The sequence below is a fragment of the Montipora foliosa genome, chromosome 9 (genome assembly GCF_036669935.1).
Source record: "Montipora foliosa isolate CH-2021 chromosome 9, ASM3666993v2, whole genome shotgun sequence".
Classification (NCBI taxonomy): Eukaryota; Metazoa; Cnidaria; class Anthozoa; order Scleractinia; family Acroporidae; genus Montipora; species Montipora foliosa.
The window spans coordinates 43,884,705-43,899,704 of record NC_090877.1 but is presented as its reverse complement, the minus strand read 5'-3'; the positions used below and the strand labels follow the sequence as shown (position 1 = coordinate 43,899,704).

General features: G+C 40.6%; 1 protein-coding gene across 7 annotated transcripts in view; it reads left to right on the top strand.

Moving 5' to 3' along the window:
* Positions 1-10,993, top strand: part of LOC137969386 (uncharacterized) — a 32,228-nt gene extending 21,235 nt beyond the window's left edge. For 6 of the 7 annotated variants that reach the window (XM_068815598.1, XM_068815596.1, XM_068815595.1 and 3 more), the window contains 8 exons: positions 434-534; positions 961-1,026; positions 2,605-2,686; positions 4,494-4,535; positions 5,497-5,532; positions 5,769-5,801; positions 7,733-7,849; positions 9,650-10,993. In XM_068815598.1, coding sequence (XP_068671699.1) covers positions 434-534; positions 961-1,026; positions 2,605-2,686; positions 4,494-4,535; positions 5,497-5,532; positions 5,769-5,801; positions 7,733-7,849; positions 9,650-10,152 — 980 coding nt within the window. In that variant the 3' untranslated portion in view covers positions 10,153-10,993. The remainder of the gene's footprint in view (positions 1-433; positions 535-960; positions 1,027-2,604; positions 2,687-4,493; positions 4,536-5,496; positions 5,533-5,768; positions 5,802-7,732; positions 7,850-9,649) is intronic. The other variant, XM_068815599.1, reaches the window with a different exon arrangement.
* Positions 10,994-15,000: the final 4,007 nt, after the last annotated feature.

Sequence of the window (15,000 nt, the reverse complement as noted above, 5' to 3'; positions counted from 1 at the left end):
TCGCGTCATTATCGAATAAATTATAAATTTATGTGTCTCTCCGCTTATTGACAATAAAAATTAGCTAATGAGCGCGCAAGATTTTTTGCAGTCATTGTAAAAAGGCTTATTGCACTCCACACGTCCATAACCCATCTACTGCTTGATTTTTGCAGGAAATGAAAGTAGCGGTATTGTTTTCCTTTCCCGATCCATGACTTTGCATAAAGAACGAGAGAATTCCCTCGTGCGGTTACCTATTTGCAAACGAATCAGAGGCGTTGTGCCCATCAGGTCCAATTTGATTGGCCAAAATTTGGCGAGACCCGTATTCTAAATTTAGATTAATACAGTAGACCAAATGAGGGAAAACGGCACTTCTGGGTAATGGGCTTCTGTTGCACACGCAAGACTGTCAAGTGTACCTATTTTAATCTCTGTTTTCAATCTGCAGATCCTAAAGTCAGTTGGAAAGGATATTTGGTTACCATACTATTGGGAAACGTTGATCAGTCCCGAGGATACTCCACACCAAAATGCTTTCAACTGCCAAAGGTATCTGAAAAAGATGGTAAAGTAAATTACATCACATTAATCTCTTCCCATCCAAACAGACCAGAGGCAGTGTTATCGAAATGTTGTGGATTCGATTTCCGTTCAACTGAGTTAGATTTTTCTCAACAGCGGTGTTGAAACCGTTATGTTACAGTATGTGTGAAATGTTTCGTGCAACTTGCAACTTGTCAAGTTGCACGAAACCTTTCACAGTGTAACAGCGCCTTTCAGTTGAAATGCCACTATTAAAAATAATCACTCTCCCATCCGCATTTCAAAATATAGAATTTCTCATATTCTCCGTTATCACACCAACTCGTCTCACATCTGAGTGTATGCTCTTTTTTCTATGTTCATACTTCACTAAGAACTCTTTAAAGCCCGCTCAGCTCTATACTGACATATCCTCTATCGAATTTGTTCTAGAATCAGACGTCCATGACTTTAAATTCCTCTAACGGATGGAAATATCCAAACGATATCTCCCTTAACGTAAGTTAGCAAACGTTTGGCTGTGAACAGACTCTGCAGAATGGTGATTGCCTGAGGCAGATAGGAGGGAGGTTCTCGTGTATTCGTAGCCAAAGTGAACGATCCGTATCGTGTACTTTTAACTCGTTAAAAGTAGTAAAATGTCACAGTATTTTGGCGATGAAAGAACCGATCTTTAGTTGATCACGAATAGTTTCGTTTTAAACTCATTTTTCACAATAATTTGTCAGTTTTGACGGCTCATGCTCCGATCAACTCGAAACTTCAACATTCCTCCTCCCCCCCCCCCCCCCCCCCCCCGCCCCTCCGGGCAAAGCCCCGGCATTTGAACTTTTGAAGATTGGATCGTTCATATACGCGCCCCTTCGGGCCAAAATGGTGTTCAAATGCCCTTCCCTATCGTCGGATTTCTCTGTCATACCCTATTTAAGAACAATCCTCGTCGGCTCCTACCATATTTAATAAAGACCTTTTGAAGACCTTTTTTGTAAGCCAAACGCTCACAAATACTACATCTCTTCCTTTAAACTCTTCCATCTCGTCCAAACAGTTGTTTTATAGCTGTTAGCGACTTCGGCGACCGAATAAAAATCATTTGAAACCTGACACTTCCGGTTCAATTTTCCTCACCCCACGAAGGCAAAGGTTTGCCCGGGGGGTAGGGGGTGTTGAAGTTTCGATTGGATCGGCGCATTATAACTCAACGCTGACACCTAAAACGTAAAAGCTAGAAACTGTGTTTAGCTTAAGAAGCCGTTGTAATTACTACAAAATGGAGGAAACAAATGACATGAAATAAAACATTTTGAATTAGGTTTAGAAAACCTCTTACTGTATCGTTTGGATGTTTTCTTGGTTGTCACTATTGAAGTGGGTGACTCAACAAAAGCATCTTTCTATTTCAACGTGAAGAAGATGCTCGGGAAACGGAGCCTTAAACTTATTTTGAATTGAAGTTGTCGTGGTATTCAAACTTTGATCCAATATATAATACTCTGCTTGGCAGAAGATTTCCTTGATTTGCCTCTCTAACGAGACGAAAAGGAAAGCTCTGAACGGATGAACTCGATGTTCTGTCACGCATGCGCGACAAGACGTCAATGCAATGTTACTTCCATCAGCAACTTTCATATAACCGCAATTCAATTTGTTTTCCTCACAAAAGTTTGCATAAACTATTGTCAATCATTCCCAAGTGCATTTGAAAACAATAGTTTACGCAAAATTTTGAGAGGAAAACAAAATGCATTGCAGTTATATGAAAGTCGCTGATTGTTCCACTAAAATTCAACACAGGTTATAGTGATTTTTAAACAGGTTAGAGATTAATTATTCGTCAAAAGTTCTGGACAAAATCAGGGAGTTCCGTGCAGTGGTTTACTTTCCTTCTGACTAGAGAGGGAATCAAGGAAATGTCTGCCAAGCAGGTAATCCAGAAGCGTCAACCTTCAGACAACTCTCCCTCAATTCTGATCACATTAACTAATAATGACTTGGTGGGAAAACCTGAATCAATTTAAACCCTAGAGCTTGCTCACAAGGCGTTGTGCAACATTTAATGCTCTGATGTAATTACAGGTAACTGCATTTCCATATCGAAAAAAGGCGAGACAGTTTGAAGGAATGACCACGTTTTACCCCAAAAAGCCAAATTACTCAGGTTTGCTGCAATACACTCATCAAAATATCTTTAAAAGCAAATTGATATGTTTCTCTTAGTAGCAATGTGTCCAGGATTGACCAAATGCACGCTCCTCTTAGTAAGCGTCACGAAGTGTCCCTTTGCTCTTCTTCCCAACTTAAACATCACTCTTGTCTCAGAAAACAGACAATTAACGGCTCAAAGTGTCCCCAAATGCTGTTCCTCGATTTAAGATAAGCAGCTGCATTTACCCTAACCTAAAAATAACGCTAACCTTTACCCTTAGCTTACTGTTGGACTGTAAGCAGCAAATGCTTAGACCTGAAGGGAAACTTCGCGTTGGATGTGAAAATTGTAGGGTCAATCCTGGATATAAGCGTAGTAGTTGGGCTGCAAGTAATAAGGTTTGGTGTCGGGCAGGTCTTAGACTAAAGCACAGGTCACATTCCACAGGTCAAGACTAGAAGTCCCTGGTCCAATGAGGAACGACGAAGCCAAAAGCAAAAAGCTTCCCCTAAACCTGAAAACAACATTGTTGTAGAGTGATTAAGGCACTTTTGGTGTTGTTTATTTGACTGTAGCACAGCGTCATGTACGCTCACCTGTAGAATTTGAACCGTGTTTTAGACCCATTGTTTGGTGTCGCCGTAATAATGCTTCTCGCCCAGGGGAAGCCTTGATGGACAAGGAGGTACAAAGGATAAGCGATTGGCTACAAAAGAAAACTTGGCTGATAATAGGATTTTACCGGCAGAGTTTTTCTAGTGGTGCATGTCCGGTGCAGTCCCCACGTCTGAGACGAAAAATTGGAGTGATTTGGCATCGCGTTTACAGAAAACAACAACTGAAAAAGAAAACATCAGGCTTCACCTTGTTATAAAAGTTTGTGGAGGCAGTGCGACCCAGTGGTGAGGAAGCCTGCCTTGAGATTCCGTGATTCCGAGATTCGGAGTTCCAGACCCGTTCTGACCACTCGTTAAATTTGATCCAGGTAGTCCCTGGTTCAACCTCTCGGCTGTACTTGTAAATAACCAACTGGTTTGCCTCCAGCTAGATTCAGTGTCACCGGCAGTTGAGATTCTTAACAGTTGTTGTTGATCTGTTCTGTTTCTTCGTTGATGACGGTCTTTCACTGGCCATGAAAAGCCCCCTAACTTGAGTCTCCCTTCGGAGAATTTGCTCTGTTCTTAACGGGCAAAAATGAGCTAAAAATCAAACAAGCTTCTTTGGTTTTTGGTGGAAAGCAAAGTCTACCCTAACGCCTTCCGTTTCTCGTTTTCTGTAAATGCGACGCTAGCTAAAGCTCTCTATTGAGTTGGTAAATGGTGTGCTATATTCAGTTCGTCTTAAGGGATCATTGGATTTCACTATAAACCAACCGCAGAAACCTCATAATTATACGAAGACGCAGTAGTAAGAATAGCTTGCCTTTGCGCCTTCTTTAGTTTAGTTTCGATGATCATCAAAGAATGCGGTCAATGGTTTAAACAAAATAGAGACGAAACCTAGAAGGACAGACAAACAACGTGGTCCTTTAAAATATTACATACATGTTGCTTGTTTGTGTCTATGATCGACAATGATCAACACGTTTCTTAGGACTTTACAGCTGTTTCCACAAGGCGTCTGCGTGCGAGTGTCTCGACTCCGGGCTATGCCGTCATGTACGGCTGAAGTGCGTTCATGTCACACTCAGCCGATCCTTCAAGATACTGTTTAAGTAAAGCTATTCTGATGAGTTGTTGCTCTTTGCCTTTCTGGATGTGATCATTGAATATCAAATGAGGCCTTTCAATTTCTTTTTTGTCCATTCCTAATTATGCAGGTCGTGATACCACTACACCGTCTCCAACACTTTCTTCACGATGTGAGTATTGAAAAAATAAATTAATTAATTAATTAATAAATGTATAAGTGAATAAAAATAGATCCCACACAAAATGCCTAACTAGGAAGTAAATGAATCGGTGCCGTCCGCGAAAACCTTGATAAAAAAAAAAAACAAAAGGAAGCAAGCAGAAATCGTTTTGCTTAAACGGTGGGAAAACGCTAGGTCGGTAGGAAGATGTGAAAAACACCAAGGCTTTCCTCAACTAGGAATAAGGGGTTATGTATTTTATTCTAATCAGTTTGTACCAAATAACTTCTATTTTTGTTTCCGTTCACTGTGTATAGATACTATTACATCTTCTTCATCAAGTTCTTCACGATGTGAGATTCAAATATCGAGGTTTTCTCAAACTAATCACAAGGACGGAAGACCAACTAAATGAAACCTATAAAATTAAGTAAAAGATACTTTAAAGCCCTAAACAAAGAGCTCAAAATCTGAGTCTTCAAGAAGCAATGTGGATGAAAGTTTCAGTGTTACTTGTCAAATGACGAAAAACAAAAAAGAGCCTAATACCTAACCAAAACACATTAAGGACTTCAGGCAATAACGACGTGAGAAAAAACAATAGATTCGCACGCCCGGCAAGTCTTTTCAATAGACCACTTTCATAAATGGCGACCACATTGGCATTTTTTTTTTGTATTTATGTTAATTAGACCTACCATCCTCATTTTCAAACAAATATTTTTTTGGAAATTTTCTTGTCGTAGCGAGGCTAGAAAGGCTTACTAGGCTTACTGATTAAAAGGTGCGAAGATATGAAACACACCAAGACTTTCCACAGGATGAAATAAAGGGTTGTTGTTAGGAATAAAGGCTCCATCAAGACAATGCTGCAATAAAAAATGTCCTTGCTCTTAGCTTTGCCTTTTTGCATGTAATCATTTTGTACCAAATAGCTTCTTCTTCTTTTTTTTTCGTCCATTGTATATAGATACCATTACATCTTCTTCACCAAGTTCTTCACAAAGTGAGTATTAACAGGACCCATTTACATTTGGGTAACCTTAGTCTATGCAATATAGTAGCGCCAGCAGGACAATAATCACACTGACCCTTGGTTGATGGCTTTGCCTTCCCAAGCCTATATTATAGCTCAGAGGTAGGGCCCATCCGACTTCAAAAACTACGTCTGTAAACATTCAGTTCTTTAGTTGTATTCTCGTCCTTTTACAAAACCATCTGTCTCGTTTTTATCTCTTCCAGTTATTTTTGCCCCTTCCACACCGAGCCAACCAGGTAAATATCACTTCTGCTCTTAGCTAAAACTGAGCAATCACAGCTAATTTAAGGTAGTTCTGAATTGAACAAGTTAAATTTAAATTAAATTGCATTATTTTTGTCTTTACAATATACGGAGAGAGACGCGCTCCCCTTTTTCCTACGGTGTTGTTTTCGGCTTGATTAGAGACTGCAGTAGTAATTTACACCCCCATTTTTTAAGCCCCCAACTTCCCCCACCCTCTCCCCCCTCAACTTTCAAATGTACTCCGCGGCCCCTCATATAGAATGTTTTCACGTGACGTCACGGCAGCCATGTTAGTGTACCTAAACAATAGAAAGGCGGCCATGTTAGTGTTCCCAACTAATCCTCTGGGAATTGAGCTCTATTATCATGCAAACGTTCTTTTGTTTCAGTGGAAAACAAGGTTACTGATCACTTGAGTGAAAACACTCTATAAACATACAAATTCCGTCTGTTTTATCTCTTAGAGCTACCTTTTTAGCTCCTCCAACATCAAGATGTAAATGTAGATACTCTACTCTACTCTACATTTATCCTCTTTTGCCAAGGGTGTTCTATTTGACATTTTTTTTTTGTCTGGTTCGACTCACAACCATGTTTGGTAGATCACGTGACCAAAACAGAAAATGCCTAAAAACTGAGCGAGTTAACTATGTTTTTCAAACATTTTTACCGTAACAGTATGAGAACATTTTAACTAAATCTGTAGCGTGGATTTTTTTTGAAAAAATTCTCTCTCAAAACCATTATGACGTCAGAAGGCCCTCTTTCGATACCCTTTTCAAAATATCAGTTCCACTTTTTGTCCAAATAGAAATTCCATGCTCCTTTTTACCAAAAATTATGGGATGATTCCCATCCGGTGTTAAAACCGCCTCTTTCTTTCGTTTCCTGGGAGCTTTTACCTGCTTTCCACTGAAACGAACGCCAAAGGACTGGGTCTAGTTGCGCATGCGCCTTCTGATTGAAGTGATGTCAGATTTTCATTGGAAACGTTACTTCAAAGAACCATCCATGCAACGTTTTTGTAGGGCTCCTAACTAAAATTCTTCCTAAGGCTCGTTTTAAACGTCGCATTTCACACCTACCGATTCTAATGCAAATGAGAAAAATCTACTGTTTTCGCTCATTTGCATTAGATTCGGCACATGTGAAATGCGACGTTTGAAAGGCGCCTTAGAACCACGGACGACAACCGGAAGTGAACTGTTTTGCTATTTAACTTGTCTTGATACTAGCACATTTATAGTGCTTAGTATCCTTTCACTTGCATTTCTTCAGACGATTGGTTTAAAAATCTGGAAGGGACCACTCTGTGCGGGAATTATCTCCCGGCGCTGGTTCCCGATCAAAAGGACCGTATCTTTCTGTTTTAAAATTGCGTTTTTATTTTAGTCAAAAACACTTTCAAAGCCTACTACACTCGTTCGTTCGTCATTCAATCTGGCCTAAAAGCCTTTGAGTCAATAGCTTTATGCAATATCGAAATACGATAACAATGCGGTTACCAACCACTAAAGCTTATACTCTGTTTCATTAACATGTGCTTGTTATCTATCATTCCCTAAATACATGTCACACTTTGACTTGTGTTGCGTTACAATGACTATTATCAGACACATTTCCCTGGCATGCGAACATGGTTCTCTCCTGGTTTCCGTCCGTTGCTTAAGTGCAATTTTAATTATAAAAATTAGTTTTTATTCATATATAAAGTAGAACTAATTACCATCGCACTTAGACTCGCTTTGAAAAGGAGGTAGACATGAACTCGGATATGGTCTATTACTTGCTAGGGTAAGCAGCGATAAATAAGTCAAGCCATTTGCCTGAAGAATTATCAAGCACCTCCCTCCAAAGAATTAAGGCCATTCCTTTGTTACGTATGAATCTTCAATGTTTCCTCGATTTTTGTTTGTGTTAGTGACACCAGATATTACGCTCATCGTTTTTTCTTCGGTGGGAGGTCCTACCATAATTTTGGCACTGTGGTTGCTTTACCGACTGTGGAAAAGAGTAAAGAATGTTCAGAACACAAAAAGTAAGTAAAATCCAGCGTTTTGACGCCGCAAAATGGAATGAGAGAATGCAGAGAACAGAGCAGTACAAGAAAAAATAATGGGAATTAAAGGGCAGAATGACGTGAGGGCATGATAGAAAGACGTCGATTATGATGATGATGGTCATCATCATCATAAACGAAGATGAGGAAGGCGATGACAATAACCAAGAACAAGATACGGGTTTATTGTGCAGTATTTAAGTTTATCTGATAATATGCATGCAAAAATCTCAGCGAATTGATCGGCTGAGAGCACGCCAAGTAATCCCAAACTGAGTCTCAGAAAAGTGAAAACAGTGCAGATACTTGAAATTAGTGCAATTGGGGGTTTTCATCTGACGTGACGGCGGCCATGTTGGTGAACAGAACAATGCTGTAAAATGTCTTTTGGGAATTTGACTCTATTATTATGCAATAACTTGTGGAACCATTTTCTATTGTTTTGTACACCAACATGGCCGTCTCATCACGTGGATGAAAACCAAAGATAAAGGTGACATTTTTGCATGTATATCATTAATAAGTAATCGCACGATTTTTGTCTCGAGCACTTTGAAATAAATAAACGCTTGTAAAAGTTTTAAAAGATTACAAATTATCAGTAAACAAAATTTTAGTTTCTAAAGAAACTGTGGTACTTCCAGGGGAGGCAGTGTGGCCCATTGGTTAGGGCGCTTGCCTTGAGATCCGGAGATCCCGGTTGATTCTGGTAGTCCCTGGTTCAACTTCCCAGCTGCACTTGTAAATAGCCAACTGGTTTGCCTCCGGCCAGTTGGGATTCTTAGCAGTTGTTGTTCTGTTCCGTCGTTTCATTGGCCCTGAAAAGCCCCTATGGGGAGCGGTCACTTAAGTATGTATGTATATATGTATGTATGTATGTATGTACTGCGTCGGTGGGAGAATGAAACAGAAATTGATTTTATCAAACGATTTGATAAAGGCGGAGGGCTAACGCTCGAAACGTCAGCTTTCCAAATCTTTCATGGTGGTTATTCGACCTTTATCAACTCGTTTGATAAAATCAATTTCTGCTACAAATTACCAGGCTTATTTATTCCAAATTGCACTGTCTCGAAATCATGTGATTAACTATACAAATACAAAAGTGGACATAGCAATTAAAATAGGAAGGAGGAAAAATTAATTATACATAAAGTGAAAAAAAAACGAAGGAAAAGTGCGTAGTGACCATATACTAGAAAGTGCTTTCAAGACGGTCGCTATCACACGAAATACATGAAAGGGCAAATATATAATACTATAAAGAAGTGGACTGGTAAAAAAGGGACAAATAGTAGTAGATATAGATACACTGAGCGCTTTTCCTTTACATGGATATGCTGTTCGTTTTGGTGGGACAACAAATGGAAGGTTATGGAACAGCCTTTCCGAATGAATTTTTTTCGAAAACACAAAGAATGACTTCAGAAGCACTCTTCTTTTCTCGTTTTCCCCGAAATGACCCTTTCACCACTAAACCATTCACACTTGGTGCATAATATCCCTTCTATTTGTGGAGTTTCTCTTTTGGTGTAAAAGTCAACCCGGTTTTTTTCTTCCAAATGAGCAGTCTATCTTTTCTCTGTAGTCAGTCGAGCAAAACGCGAGACACGCAGATGGCCACGCGTGCGATTCTCGCGGCTTCGCTGGTCCCGCGCACGTGCACTAACAGAAAAAGAGACTGCTCGCAGTCTAATCTAAAAGTCTACTTTCCCTACCGCAAGTTATTGACATTCCTTTAATTAATGGCTAATTTAAAATGATTTCGTTTTTTTACAGAATTTAAATACCACGCATTTGTAATCTACAGTATGTGCGATGCTGATTTGGTCAACTCGCTTTTCTCAGTTCTCGAAAGCAACGGTCTTAGGTGTTGCATCCACTGGAGAGACTTTGTACCTGGCAAGCCTTACGTGGACAATATTGTAGAAAGCATACGCGACAGCTTTAAGATCATTGCTGTCTTATCAAGAGATTTCAATCGGAGCGAATGCTGCAAATTTGAATTTCAGCAAACTTTGGACAGGCTCATGAACAATGGAGACGATTGCTTGATTTTAATAGTACTGGACAACGAAGTTATCTCGAATTTGCCGGGGACGATATTGCGCAGAAGTTATATTGACTTTACAAATCTTGCGGATAGATCGACGTGGGAATCTCGTTTGGTTAGAATTTTAAGAACAGCAGATATTATTGAGGAAGATGACAGTAATTCTGACAGTGGGAGCAATAGCAGTTCAACAGCCAGTGAAGGGACGGCTTTCCTTCCCTTAGAGTAATTATCCACGTCCATCCGTTTACTGAAACCGCAGGCATGCGGTCTGGAATTGTGATCCACTGGTCAATCGGCAAGAAGACTGAGCCAAAGAAAAAACAGTTGATCCTAGAGAATTCTCGGACACTTTTTGCACTGGTTAAGGATTCCAGTTTGAGATCTCGGAAAATCCTATTGGTCAAGTGGAACGTCACTCGGCCCAATCCACCAGACGATCAGGATCACGTGAGCTTCTTGAGAATAGGACGCAATAATTTAGTGAAATGGAAAGAGACACTTCGGCCAAACCGGTCTGACAGGTTCTCCTGCTTAGGTGGTCCCAAAAATCCTAGTAGGACCGAACTGAAACCGATCTTTCTATTCGAGTTCTAAACTGAAATTCTCGAAAATTTCGGCTGAAAGGAGAGCTTCCCTGGAACGAAACGGAACGTTAAGGAGTGCCAACGCGGCCAGCAAGAACGGTAACACACTACTTCGTATGAGACAACTGCTTTTTCGAAGCAAAGCAACCTAATGGCTGCTTCCTAAGTAACACGAACAAGCGTGTCCAGACCTCATTAACTGCACCAACCCACCTGATCAAAATTCACTATTTTTGAAATACATTTCTGGAATTAAATACCTATTTTGTATTTATTTTATTGTCAAGGCCGGCCTTTCGCAGTTTTGCAAACTTTATTATTTACCACGAAGAGAATCGTAGGAGTGAAGATCTGAGGGACCTTCTACTCAAAACGCTGAACATGCGCTCCTTTGAATGAATGGAGGCTTATATCTGGTTCTGTTGAAAAAATTAAAGTTGTTTTACTATTTGAGAAAAAATATATTTCCTTTTATTTTTACAAGGAGCTCATCTATTTTACTAATTAATAATTAATCAATAATTACTTCAGAAACGTATTATTTTATCTGGGAACCGGCATTTTGCGTCGTGTTTATTACATTAGGGAGCTTACGAAACGAGGACGCCGACGGCAACGACGACGCTACAAAACAATAAGTTTAGGGCCTCTTTGTACTCGAGCCCGGGTTGGACACCGACCCGGGTCAGTTCAGCGTCGAATATTACGTTTACATGAGCCCGGGCTGGGTCATTCTCGGCTGACCCGGGTCAGTTCCCTTTCGCTGGGTTGAAAGGGCTGGTGACTACTTGTCAGTGAGGAAAATGGCGGACGAACCATGCAATAATAACAATCATCAATTTGTGTTAACGTTTTCAGCCATTTTGGTACAGGCTAAGCATGGGCGAGAACGCTGAACCGCAAAAAAAGTGATGTTCAAACAATCCCGGGTCAGATACGCCAGTGTTTGCATGAAGAAATTGAAGAAATTTCAACCCTTCTAGCCGGGTCAACCCGAGTCTTGAGAAGGGTTACCCGGCAAGGGGGGCTGACCCGGTTTGACTACTGTTTTCATGTAAACGCTTATAAACACTTGACTGCAAAAGGGTACCCGCCGCGGTGATTCAACCCGGGGTAAAAAGCAACCCGGGCTCGTGTAAATGGCTCCGCACGCTTTGCACGTGCCCGTTACATTTTAGTACATTTCTTTGCCGTCATCTCCTAAATGACGACGTGAAATGATCAAATTCAAGGTTCTGTGGAGGACGTTAGCACATGACGATGAATTTTCAGTTCTCTCTCTACGCTTCGAACTCACTCATACCAGTTTAATTCCTCGCCAGTTACTACACATTTTTAACGCGAAACGACATGAAATAGTTTTGTAGTGATATGAATAACGCGAACTCGTATTTTAATATGAAGTCCTCGTTGCCGTCGCCGTCCCCGTTTTGTAAGCTCCCTAATTCTGAAACAAGACGCCTTTCAGGGCGTATCCGTGGGATTCACAAACAGTTAACACAAATTGTCCAGTTACAGCGAACTACAACCGTAAACTTCGGAAAATGGGGAGAGATTACCAGAAAGATAAATCTATAATTTAACTAGAAGTTTTAAGTTGTAAAAACAGAGAGAGGTTATTTCTTATTATTAATGCTACTAAATTATCCAGTGGAAACAACGAGACCCTATTAGTGGTTATCAGGAATACAGGAGATTTAGGTAAGAAAAACTTATAGGAATATGGGAAATTTGGGGGGGAGAAATTAACGGGATGCAGGATATTTAAAAAAAAATCGAACAGGTATTATACGGGTACAAACCACAGGAATTAACGGGATACAGATCAGGATATTTAGGGATACTGGATACTTAGATCCCTCCCTCCCCTAATGGGGCCTTAACAATCAGCACAGCAATACTATCACAATTCGGGCGTTTAAAGTGTATACCACACGAATTTTTTTTTACAGTTTCTCGGTAGCTCGATATGTAAGATAAACGGTTCGAGAGTTCAAATTCGTTGAAAATTCTCCTAAACATATTTATTTCGTTCACACTTCCCGCGTAGGCGGCCTGAAATTTGTCCCCTTGACCGCGCGGCCAATAACTCGCGTGACTTGGGCCTGTGATGTCAGGTTGTTGTACTCTCGAGCGCACATTTGTACTACAGAAAAATTTGGGTCCGGACCCGTCAAAAACCGGGACGGACCCATAACTTTTGCAAAGAAATGCTGGAGTTTCTACAGGGCCATAGGCGCCTATGGTCCTGTAGAAACTCCAGTGTTTCTTTACAAAAGTTATGGGTCCGTCCCGGTTTTTCGATGGGTCCGGACCCAAATTTTTCTGTCGTGTAAACGGCCTTATAGGCGCCTGTGGCCCTGCAGAAATTCCAGTATTTCTTTGCAAAAGTTATGGGTCCGTACCGCATTATTGACGGGTACGGACCCAAATTTTTCTGTAGTGCAAATGCACCTTGATTATTTACCAACATGGTAGAAAAGAAGAAGCCGGTGAGGAAAGGTGGACGATATTGCGTCGCTGGAGCGCCTAATAATCGTAGTTGTACGAACACATCCTACACGCCAGGCATCTCCGCGCATCAGTTCCCTGTTGATCGCATTTTGAGAGAGAAATGGGTGAAATTCGGCCAACGGCACCGGGCTGATTTCAAAGAACCCATTTCGAAACACGCTGCACTTGCTGCACCTCTTCACACTCTTCTGTTTCAATTGTAAGCAGAATAATCCAAAAGCTAGGATGAGGCAGTGTGGAACCATGGCCACAGTGACTGATCAGAGTTGTTCGAGTTGTTCCAAAGAGTACTTCTGGAAATCGCAGCCAACTGTACTTGGAAAATACCCTGCTGGCAATATCTTGTTGAGCTTTGCGGTCCTGATGGCTGGGGCAACTCTAAGCAAGGTATTGCTGATTTTCCGTCATATGGGGCTGTGTGCTTATTCTGGCCGTACTTATTTTAGGTATCAAAAGGCGTTCCTGTTCCCTGCTGTTCTCCACTACTGGGAAACATATCAGGCAACTCTGATAGAAAAGACTAAAAAGTTGAAAAATGTGGCTTGGACTGTAGATGGAAGATTTGACTCAATGGGGCATTCTGCCAAATACAGAGTGTACACAATGTTCTGTACCACCATCTTGAAAGTTGTCCACTTTGAATAAGTTCAAGTAAGTATCCTTTCATATTGGTAATTGGTAATTGGTAATTGTTTTGATGGTGGGATGGTCTCAGAAATAATGCCTGTGCAAAAACAATGGTGATAATAATATTACCGTAATGATAACATCAAAGAACAACCAAATTATCATTGTTCTTCTACTACTACTACTACTACTACTACTACTACTACTACTACTACTACCACCACCACCACCACCACCACCACCACCACCACCACCACCACTACTACTAGTAGTAGTAGTAGTAGTAGTAGTAGTACTACTACTACTACTACTACTACTACTACTACTACTACTACTACTACTACTACTACTACTACTACTGCTACTGCTGCTGCTGCTGCTGCTGCTGCTGCTGCTGCTGCTGCTGCTACTACTACTACTACTAATAATAATAATAATAACCCAATGATGATCTATACGGCACTTTCCAGTGCATTATTAATGTTTTCATTTTCTTGTTTATCCTTTTCCTTATCAGGCAAATGAGACTGGAGGCAGTCAACAGACTGAACTGGAAGGAGCAAAGAGATGCTTCTCTTATTTGCAGCATCTTGGCTTGTCTATTGCTATTTTTGTATCTGACAGACACAGAGGTATCGCTAAGTGGATCAGGGAGAACTGTGTCAACAATAAGCACTATTTTGATATCTGGCATGTGGCAAGTTCACTAGGCAAGAAGTTGTTGGCCTTGAGTAGAGAGAAAGGATGCCAAGTAGTTAAGGACTGGATGAAAGGAATACGAAGGCATCTCTACTGGTGTACAACCTAGACACAAGCTGGGTTTGAATGCCTTATCCTTGCCAAATGGAATTCATTTTTGCGTCATGTCAGCAACAAACACAGTAATCACCCAGACGCACTTTTATAAGCAGTGTAATCATGGACAGCTTGAACCCAGAAAGTGGATAAGAGTTGGTATGGAAAAAAAAACCTCTCGTGTTTTTGCCTCCATCTCTTCAATTGATGAACTATTATCTTGTTTTCTTAAAAATCTTAAAGTGACTTCATTTGTATTTTGTTCAAATTCTTCTTTGGTTTAATTTTTTTCAAAGTACCCTAGTTTGATTAACATTTCGCCTCTCTTGCATGTCAAACTACTTCAAAAAATTTTAAAACAAGGAATAATTGGAACCAAAATATGTCACAAACCAACATTTTAACAGGGGTTTCAGTCCCCCCCCCCCCCGGTCTCGGGAAGGGGGGAGGGGTTTCAGCCCCCCCAGTCTCGGAAATGTTCGGGCAAAACGCTCAAAATTCGGGTAATAACATCTTTTATCGTTTCTTTATTTATTTCTTTGATCGTGAGCGGG